Source organism: Tympanuchus pallidicinctus, unplaced genomic scaffold, assembly GCF_026119805.1.
Source record: "Tympanuchus pallidicinctus isolate F22 unplaced genomic scaffold, pur_lepc_1.0 scaffold6, whole genome shotgun sequence".
NCBI classification, from domain to species: domain Eukaryota; kingdom Metazoa; phylum Chordata; class Aves; order Galliformes; family Phasianidae; genus Tympanuchus; species Tympanuchus pallidicinctus.
This window is the reverse complement of record NW_026294780.1, coordinates 7,548,706-7,559,880: the sequence shown is the minus strand read 5'-3', so window position 1 is coordinate 7,559,880 and position 11,175 is coordinate 7,548,706. Positions and strand designations below refer to the sequence as shown.

At 36.2% G+C, this 11,175-nt stretch overlaps 1 protein-coding gene across 1 annotated transcript in view; it reads right to left on the bottom strand.

The window, feature by feature from the left end:
- Positions 1 to 3,887: 3,887 nt before the first annotated feature.
- The window catches only part of OCA2 (OCA2 melanosomal transmembrane protein), a 200,479-nt gene continuing 193,191 nt past the window's right edge, over positions 3,888 to 11,175 (bottom strand). Inside the window, exon 24 of the mRNA XM_052664808.1 lies at positions 3,888 to 4,485. Within this exon, the coding sequence (XP_052520768.1) occupies positions 4,398 to 4,485 (88 nt within the window). The 3' untranslated portion in view covers positions 3,888 to 4,397. The remainder of the gene's footprint in view (positions 4,486 to 11,175) is intronic.

Here is an 11,175-nt window from a genome sequence, read left to right as displayed (position 1 = left end):
ACCCTTCCTTTTCTGGGTGATTGAACAATTTTAATTTCCAATTGTACCTTCAAATTTTGGCTTCTTAGAAATTACACAGTTAATTTTAACTTTTGCTAAGAAAACCATGACTTCTTTAGTGGACCAAAACATGCTACAAGATTTACTATGGTCTACAATAAGCTTTTATGAGCAGTTGTGGAACAGCCTGTTCAACAAGGCAAATCTCCTTTTATGGGTATAAAAGAGTTCCCTAAACAATAAATTATTACATATGTTTTTAAAGGCAAATACTTTTTTTCTAAATCATCACGTAAATTAGTGATATTTTTTCAGTCACACCTTAGCAATATCCACTAGCAAGATTGCCTCAAAACTCACTATGCAATATTGGAAAATATTTTCAATTTTTAAACAAATTTTTATTTGATCTATAAGACAAAGGTTACCTATAGTAAATCCAACAGCTTCTAAGGAAATTTAATTGCTGTAAAATAAGGGGTACTATTCATTCATGTAGGTCTAGAGGGAGTTGGACTAGCTTTGAAATTATTAACATACCTGTAAATGATCTAGCACTTGAGGCAAAAGGTTCAACATGAAAGTTTATGAGTTATTCAGGGTAGCAAATATGGTAACAATGGAGAATTATAGAAAACCTTTACAAGAGCAAGTGACTGAAAAAAAATGGCTAATGACATTCAGTCTGGATAGCTGTAAAGTAATGTAAGAGCAGTAACAAAAAAAGTAACCCTAATTTTACACATTAAACAATGAGAGGTAGTAATTATTACTCTGGAAATGTAGCTTGTAATTATAAGAAACACTTCTATAAAAATATATCCTTGGTTTATTTGTCAGCAGCAGTCCAATTATTGAGTCAGATCTCAACAATTCTTAGGAAATAATTGAAAAACAGAATAAATCAGCAGGCATTTGTGTCTTGCTTATGTTTATATCTGATCCTTTAGACTCAAAGAATCTACAGTGACGCAAGAAGCCATAAACAAAGACAGGAGAGCATTTCCAAGTAAGAAATAAGCAAACAGACTGTGATTTCCAGACTGGAAATCAATCCATATAATTATGATTTGGAAAAAAGTAGAAAGGGTTGACTGTTCCCAAACAAAAGACCCAGGAAAGGAGTTGGGAGAGAAGTGGCTTAGAAATTAGATTAGCACAGGGCAAATTCAAAAGAAACAGCTGGAATATTTTCCCCACAATGTATCTATGAAACACTTTGAGGTAGATGTTGAATTTACACAGGTTCAGCAATGTGCTGGTAAAGTTTGTGGTAGAACAATCTATTAGTTGCAATTCAATACAGATGTGCTACCACTCATTCAAGAAGCCTTTGAAGCACAGAAACCTCTGAAATCTGGGACTGTATTTGGGGAAAGCAGCATTTTATGTTCACCTTAGTCCTGGGTTCTTCACAGGCATACACTATGTGTCTCTCTTGGAGACATGCTGGATTGTGAAGACCTTGGATCACTCTTACATTCCTCTTTAGTAGTTTGGTCACTATTGGGTGAAGCTCTAGTATGTTCCTGCTTCTTTCCTTGCTTTCAGTGTTTGCCCTTCGGAAGATGAATAGTTCTTTTAGTAGGCTTTGCTTACATTCCCATGTAATGATATAATTCCCATATCTCTTTCTTACTGCCTTTTATACCATTCACCATTTATACTATTCATTCAAGGAGAAATATATCTCAAGTAGGCATGCATTTGTATTTACTCCATAGCTTACAACAAACACCACAAAGTAAGCCTAAAAGGATGTCGATGACAATTAGAATTCAGTCTTCTGAAATCAGCCCCAAAGCTGCTAAATCTGATAGGCTTTTACATAATTTATTATTTAACTAATATTTTACTCAACCCTTCAGAGAGATTTTCACTGCAAGAATTAATTCCACTACTCTTCAAATTCACTCAGCTTCTACAGGATCCTATACACTGTTTCTTGCAGGGATGTAGTCATTCTAACTCGTACCCCTCTAACATGCAGATTACACTGATAACAATAATGGAAGTCAGTGAAAAATATACTTCATTACTCTGAAGTGATCTGAAGTACCTGGATAATTTTCATTTTAGCAGATTGTGTCAGCTAATGTGAGAAATAACAGCAAGAGGCCACAAAAACATGTTTATCCCTGTTATTTCTCTGGTAATTGAACATTAGATTACAGTCACATAAAGCCTCGTGCAAACAACTTTATCTTATTACCATTTCCTTTGTCATACTAGCTCTTCAAGAGGTCTTTGCTGTGCAAATGAAGCAACAAAGTTTAGGGAAGGAAAGCCAATTCATCTGAAGGAAATCCTCGGGAAAACATTATACCATAATAGAAAATTCCTAGAAGCAGAATGAATTTAGCCTTACATTCAGTTGACTAAAAGCATGGTCAATATGATTTTGTACTCCCTGTGCACTACTAGCCTTCTCTTATCAGGACAAGTAATAAAAACAGAAAGGAAATCTCATTTGAATCCTGTTGATGTATCATGTCTAAAGCCAGCAAGATCTCCCTTCCACTGAAGTGTTTCACAGCACCGGCTAAGAAGAGTGAGTGGAAATGAACTGCTACACTTATATCTTTCTCCTTCCAGCAAACTGTAAATGCAGATATGCATTTTCAGATCTGGCTTAAGGTTGGCAAGAGGGTTTCAAAGCTCTAGAAGGAGGATTAGGGTTTGGGAGGGGGTTGTTTTTTTAGGCTTTTTTTACCCTTTAAAAAAACAAACAAATCTGTAAGTTGTGCTGTGGAGCCACAGCCTCATTTTTATACTCCTACATGCTGAGAGTTTTACTGGAATAGAAAAAGAAATAGAGCTTTAAATGTAGTGGCTGGGAAAAAAAAGTAAAATAAAATAAAAAAGGAAGATAAGAACAAATGTGTTTCAGGAGAGTCCTGATTTTGCATTCTTCAGGGCCTAGCACAGCAGTTCATGCACAAATAGTGCCTGCACCAAAATTGCTCCAAAGTGAAAGATGTTGAGCTATAAAATTTTTGTAATTATTTTTAACCAGGAACCAATGTTAAGCTGATTAGCATTAATGTTTCTTTAGTTGCAGCAGAGACTAATTATTATAGAGTAAACCACTCTCACAAAAGAACCCCCCTCTTCCAAAAAGAAAAAAAAAACCACAACATATAAACAGGACAAATTCAATTTCAGATGTTGTCTGAAGGAATGATTTTTAGGGTCTTTTGTTATTTTTCATTTCACTTCGATTTGGATGTTTTTCAGGATTTTTTTTTTCTGGTTTAGGGTTGTTCAGTTGTTATGCTTTTTCAATACACAGGTGTGGGAGCCAGTCTTTCTTTGAATGGTGTCCTGGATACTTTTGCTTACAGTCTTACTATTGTATTGCAGCTTTACAAAAATTATCTAGGTAAGGTATAAAATCTGGATGTGAGTGAAATGAGATGATTACCTACACATCCTCTGTGGGAGAGAGCACAACTGTAAGGCCAATCCCACAAAAGCTATTGGAAGCTGGACTGAAACCTTGAATCCCTCACAGGACTTAATATTCATAATGAGAAGTTTGACCTGTTCTGGCATCCAATTATACAAAACAATATATATAGTTTAATAAGTTATCATCAGAGAGAAGGAAATCAAAGCCAAGTATGATCTCATTCTTCCATATAGTGTATTAACCTATCAAAAGACTTAGAGTACTCTATCACTGAAGCAACTTAATAATTAAATGGAAGATGTCCAGTGCTTTATCACCCTTTGTGTCTGTACTTTGCTAAGGAGAGGAGCATTTGATAACTTTAGGAAAAAAATGAAATAAAATAAAGCAGCTAAACACTGATTAGGAGCTTTAATGTAAAAAACCAAAGCTTCCACAGAATGCAATCCCAGATCCAAAAGAATAATTTCTTCCATAGTACATTTTCAGGAGTTGAGTTTATTTTTAAACATAGATAATGATACATCTTCCATATTGTACAGACTGTCTGCTTAATTGTCTATTATTGTAGCTTGAATATTAGTTACTTGAATACAAACAGCTAAATACACTGACAAAGATAAATGAAGCTCTAAAAGAAATTAATGAACATCTCCCATTGTGAATGAGTTTTTCGTCTGTGACTACACTCGGATTGTGTTAATATAAACTTTCAGGCACAATATATTCTCTCACAGTGGTGTTTTTTCATCTGCATGATAACTTTTTTACATAATTATATATGGATTCTTTAATTTGGAATGTCTTTTTCTGCAAATTGTTCACAGAACAGAAGTTTAGAATGATCAAACCTGACACAATCATTTTGGTTGATACCTTATGTGGGAGTTTCACACAACTTTCTGCTTTTATGTGTCTTCTTAGTGTTCTGTTATACAAATCAAATGAAACAGAAAGCTTCCTTGAGTCTTGAATGCATAAATTATTATGAATTCCAACCTACTACAACATGAGCAACAAGAAGATAGCACATCCCGATGGTACAGGACACGATCATCATGGGGAAACCTAACCTGAAACAACAATAAAAGAAAGATCAATAATAATAATACTATTAATAATAAAGCAGTGACAAAAGCATGGATGTATTGTGAGATTATGACAGGGAGTCTAATACTCAACCTTATTTTCTATCTCTATCCTACTTAAGAGATTTGTGGAAATCAACATAATGTTGTTGATTTCAATGCGTCACTTTCAATTTACTTTGTCTCACAGGTAAAATAACAATTCTTAGAAGTTACGCAACATTGGGATAGATCATCCAGTATCACCTAAGATCAGATGAGCAACCCTAGGATATCTACTAGGGTAGAAATTCTAATTTCTGACTTAATCTATGGCTCAAACTCCTTATTTTTTTTTCCTTCTAAGCCGCCATCACATAAAGATAGTATTTCTTTTCTGTACTTATCATTAAGTTTTGAATCAAGAGCTGAACATTAATGAATGGTTGGAAATAAAGCCCAGACAGATGTATAAGCACTAAAACTGTGCTATTCAGTTAAAAACAGCTCTTTGCTTTACATCACAGATTAAGCTGTTCAGACCACAGCCATTATATTTTACAGCTTTCTTTAGATTGACAAACACAGGCAGCAGAGATGGACAACTACAAGGGATGTTATGGAATTCACTGATTCTTACTCTGCTAGTTTTGTAGGTCTTCCATGTCTGTGAAAAGAAGGGAGTTCATTTTCTGAAACTTAAAAAATGTTGTTTTGTGGCACTGAAGGACTGTGAAGAATCACTACTGTGATCACACCAATTTGTTTTATGTTACTAAAATTATAAAGAGAACTTTGATGAGAAATGATCATGTGACAAATGAGACTCCTTATGTAATTTCTTTTGTTGAGTCCAGCCAAGATTTTCCATAAACCTCTTCAAAGTGTGGTAGTGCTCTCTGAAGTGCAGCCTTTGATTTATTCTCTTTCTTGAAGTAAGACCTACTTATTATATATGGGTATATTAGCTGTGGTTTTGCTTGCTAGGAGCCTTTGAGAAAGTTCCAGGAGCCCATATATTGATGATAGGAGAGCACCATTTTCTGAGCTCGAGTGCATGAATAACACCTTATTTTGGGAAAGTACAGCTAAAAGAGGCCTCTTGGGACATTTAATCTCTCCAACACTTCCTGAATATAGGAGAAAATTACATAAAATGAAAATTAAATACCTCAGTGTCTCATTGTACTCTACCCCCTCCACCTCCTCCTACCTGCAGCTGCAATGTTGCTCTAAACATTGTGATATTCAAAAGTCACATTTATTTTGTTGCTGTTTCGCTGAAAAACTGACTGAAGAAGGCATAGATGTGACCAACAGAACAAAGGAACTCATCATCATAGGTTTAAGTTACTGATAACAGAATTCATCTCAGGAACTCAGATCACACCCTACCCCTAGCCAGATACACAAAAATCAGTCCTAGCCTAGAAAGCTGACTGAACATTTAGGAAAACAGTACAATTCAAACATTCTGAAGCAAACATTGGAATTACTTAGTGAAGAACAAGCTTTCCCACAACGCTAGCTGTTCTTGACTCACTATCAGAATGAAACTGAAATGTACTGTTAGAAATAGAGGCAAAAAGAGGAGGAAAAAAATAAATAAATAAATAAAGGAAACACCAGCAAGTTTGAAAATATTAGAGGGACTAACCTGTCAGGGCTAAGAGATCATCTCATTTCTGATTCCTTGACATCCCTCTGAAAAGGCTGTCATCATCCTTTGTCCATGAACATGCATTTCCTGTCCCAGAAGGACAGTTCCAGTGCCTAGCTCAAGTGGATTTCTCCTATGTTTCTCTGGGATTTAGGACCTGGTGTGCCAAACTCTCCTGACTTTCTGGTAACAGGCATTATTTTTTGTATTCTAGCTTCAAAAGCATTAATGTTAAGCTGGTATATGGAATTGGGAAAGCAGAAAGGGAGAAGAGGAGAGAGAGAAGGGCTGGGTGTGCTCAAGTGGTGAAAGCTGAGAAGAATTGTTAAAAAGGCTCACAGGAATTTCACAGCATTCAAGTATTCCCTCAGAAGTCTGAAATATATTTGGAAGTGCTCATTTCTTTTTTGTTTTGCTTTGTTTTGTTTTTTTCCAGATCAGCATGTGTAATTATGTTGCAAGTGTTAAAGTTTGACTATTTAGATCCTTACTTTTGAGCAACTACTTGGAAAAAAAAAAAAAAAAAAAAAAAAGAGTCATTATTCAGATCTTTAACATTATTGTTTTTATTCAGTATTCACTAAAGCTGGTAACATTGCAAAACAGAAGAACAAAACCTATTTACATTGGAATTATTTTAGAAAAAACAAAACGAAACAAAAAATAAATGAATTTGATGGCTAGCCAATTGTTCTGAATCTTTCCTTCTTCATCTGAGCATGTTTGATTTCCAGTCCTCCCTAATCTCATTTACATAAAAATGTCCAGATAGGGCAAAAACAAAAGAAAAGGCAGCAATGGCTGTAGAAATAAAATAGCATGGCTATGAAATCTTCCTACATCCTTCAGTATATTTCATGAGCGCTCCCTGCAGCTGAATCCATATGACATACTGGTGAAGTGGAGACCGCTACAACTCTCACAAGAAAACAGTTGTTATTTGACAGAAAACAGAATTTTATTGACCTCACAGTTAGCAAGCAAAGAACTGGTACTGAGAGAAGTGAGCATAGCACAGATCTTAATCTGTACTAATACAACCTAACAAACCTCCCTGGGGAACACACAGCAGCACAGCAGTGAATGACAACATAATGCCTTTATGAAGATTTGTGATGGGATGGAAAAATCCAAACAGTTTCTCAACCGCTAAAAAGAGAAGAGACTCAGCATGAAAGGTGTCCATGCAAGAAAATGGGTGGATTACGCAGGATCTCATACAGGCATGCAGGAGCTGTAATCATGCCCCTACTCTCACAGTGGGAGCCAAACTTGCAGCAAGAGCCACACACAGCCTGGATGGTTGTGGTTGCCATCATTTAGCATGGATGGTTGCATAGAGCCCAGCTATGAAACCATTACTCTTGTGACATGGACAATTTCCTCTCAACTTGAGGCCTGAATCTCAGGACCACTAGCCTGAGCAGAAATGTAATTGCATCAAATTCTATGTGGAATTTGTGCCAGGGAGAAAGGAGATGAAGATCACTCCATGAATATTAGTTACTGCAGAGACAGTCAATTACCCGTGCCAGATCAGTGCCCAGCTGTGCTATTGCTCTACCTCAGGGGAAGACACAGCTCCTGTATCAGGCTACATGCAACATAATGTTTAGGTACCTACGTTTTCTTTAGTTACATCAAATGTAAGAGCACATTTTAATCAATGTAAAATTTACTTTCCACCAATGCTCATTTTCAGCATTCACCTCGAAGTGATAAAGTAGCACGTCAGTTTTGTTCCTGCCCAGGAGAAATGATCAGTAATGCTTGGTAGTTCTAAGATCTCCTTCTCAACTAACACTTCATGTTAGTAAGAAACACTAGTCAGCATCTTCATCATGAAAATACATGTTTACAAGATCTTGTAAAGGCAGCACATCTGGTGTGACATTTCTATACACCATCTAAGGGAAGAGGGCAGACACATCCCACACTGGGCAGCTTTTTCACCCCTTGTGACCATTGCAGACAGGGAGATACACAGCTCCTGAATAGGACAAAAGATTCACCCTAACTCTCTGAACTGTAGCCAGTTCAGGGAAAATGCACTTTTCACTGCTTCAGAGAGGAAGGGATTGGTAACAGGACCTAGCATTTCCCCCACTTTCTCCTCCTCTTCTTACCAGAATTTTACATGCAAACCTGCTATCTAAACAAAAATCACACTGCTTAAATATACTCAAGTAGATGTTAGTTCAGTGTGAGATACTAGGAACATTTCAAGCAGCAGCCCCAGGGAGTTGTCTTGGACAAAGTTTTGCTTATTAATAACTTGAGTGATCCAGTAGTGAAAAGCTTGCAAATCACCCCAGTGCAGGAGAAATGTCAGACTCTGTGGAGAACATAATTCAGCATGTTCTTGACAAATTAAAACAAGAATTTGGAATGTGTAAGGTGAAACTCTGTAAAGAAAAGTGTGAAGTATGCATTAGGAGAAATCAAACACAGGCACAGAAACCAGCAAGGAAAACGAAGCTTTTTCATGGTAATGATCTAGTTATTTTTGATCCAGCCTCATTGCAAGATTTCTGACCCTGTATTTAGAATAAAAGTACACTGGTAGGTGATTATTTTGAGGATAAATCCCATTTATAATTAGTACCCACAGAGGTGAGCATTACAGTTTTCTTAGATTAGAAGTTTATCCAATATAATTTCTAAATAACAATAGAGCCTTTGGGGTCAAAGTTGTATTTTCCTGAACAAACTGATCTCTTGCCATACCATGCAACTCTAGTTGGTTGTGCTTTAAGAACCAGCAGGACCTACAAGGTACAAGACCAAAGTTGATCATCTTGTACTGCCTAATTTGAGGCATGACATACGAAACACTCTTACCCATAAAAACGCCACCTACAGGCACCACCACCCTGACAGTTGTAACTACAGACAGCAAGCAACTTACACAGTCTGTATATCCTCTGGGTACCAGTGCAAAACCATGCCTGCAAAGAAGTGGGGAACATTCAGTCCTTACTGATTGGGAAAGCAAAAGCAAAAATCTCCCAGGATCAAACATTTGGCAGTGAAAGAATTCTGGAGGCAGCCAGCGGTAAGAGTTAAAACTAACTTCTATTCCGGCTTGCACGCACAGTTTAACACACAAATTATACTGATGAGGTTTACATCAGGCTTAAAATTTTGTTCTTCTCACTTCATATCAGTTCCATTCTGTACGCTCTATAGAAGATACAACATTCTCACCCATTTACTGGCTCCCTTTATTCAACACAGTGCAGCACACCTGAAGCTTGCCATGTCATCTGAAAATATTTCACAAAGAACAAATGATGGATAATTCTTATAATTCCTGGAAATTATCTAATCACATGCAATGCCTTGCCCTAGAAATTTGCTATCATAAGTTCATTTTTGAAAGCACATATACACCTATGGAAGCGGCCTCAAGAATGAGACTCGGATGTGGGTATGATGAGAAGATATGTAAAGTTATTTCCAAATGACAGGGAAGTTACACCTTTTAATGAAGTTTCATAATTTTATCTGCAAAGTAACTTGAATTTCTTTCCAACAGTAGGGTAAAACTACAAAATTCATGTATCTTAATGAAAATGATATCTCATAACCCTCAGGAGTCAAACAAAAAATCAGCTAGTTAACAAAGTTTATGCAGGTCTTCATAAGTTATAGCCTAATGCAGTAAGCAGTAAGCAAATTCTTTTTCTGCATTTCAGCTAAGATCACACAGCATAGTGAAATACTTTTGGGGGGAAAAAAAAAAAAAAAAAAAAAAAAAGAGATTTAAGACATGATTGTGAATATGGTTGCTTCCTAATTTATTCAGTATTTTAGATTTATATAACATTATCTATAAGTTATTTCAACTAACAATCCTAGATGTAAAGCTAATTTTATTGTGATTTTTTGCTGTCACATTCTGGAGAGACATTCTCTAAGATTCTGTTGATTTTTCATACTAATTTTTAAAAAATGCTCAGGATTTCATGAAAAACAATCCATTTTTACTAACTCTGCTTATTAATTCTTTAGCTTTTTTCTTTGGCTTTTGGAAGGAGTAGAAATTTAAAGGAAAATTTTTTAATTTCTTGACTTAGTCTCAAATCCACTAGGAATTCTGCTCTTTGTTAATTTCTCTGTTCTTATCATATCTATGGTCACTTTACTGTCATCTATTTCTTCTTTCCTTGCAGTGCAGTCCTGCCCGTCATTTTGGTTGCCAACCGTTCCATTACTCCAAGTCTTTGACGTACTGATCCACTCCAAGGGAAAAGGGAAGTATAGCCTTTACTGTTATTTTCTATGCTTAAAACAAAACAAAACAAAAAACTAAGAATATTTATTTCATGCCCCTGACCACTTCAATTCTGACACGTTTGTAGTAGGCAACTGTGAGACCCCCCCATAGGATGTGACGCGATAGGACCTCCCCAGCTCTATGATTGATGTGTGGCACATGCTTTAGGGGCGTAGAAGAGGCACATAAGGTATATAAGCTAGAGTTCACATGTAATAAATGCCATTTTGCTGTTCATCACATTGGTATATACGTGCAGTTATTTGGTCCTGACCTGGGTAGGGTTAGTAGCATAAGAGGCAATGCAACACACGTTTTCGCTCAAAAAACAGGTGGCTAAAACTGCCAGTGAGCATTAATGCAACATTAAATTGCTGTGAAATTCACATAGTCTAGAATTACATAAAAATTACCGTGTACTTACCTACTAGTTACCACACACAGGTGTTACTGTGTAATTGAAATCACAGAACAAAACCTATAATCCTGTTTTCTTCTGATTGTTAAAATTATTATAATTTCTTGTGATATTTTATCTGCTTTGAGTCTATGCCAAGATTATCCATAGAGTCACTGAAAGAAGTTCAACTGAAATAAGGAAAATCAAATCCCGAATAAGAAAACCTAAAAGTATTAAGTTTTGCCTCTTACAGTCTAGAAGATCTAGAAGCAACGTTTGCTGTAACCCTGACTACTAGGTGCAGAACAAATATTAGTCCTTCCTTCCTTGACCTTCCAAACTTCTGACTGCCTAAAT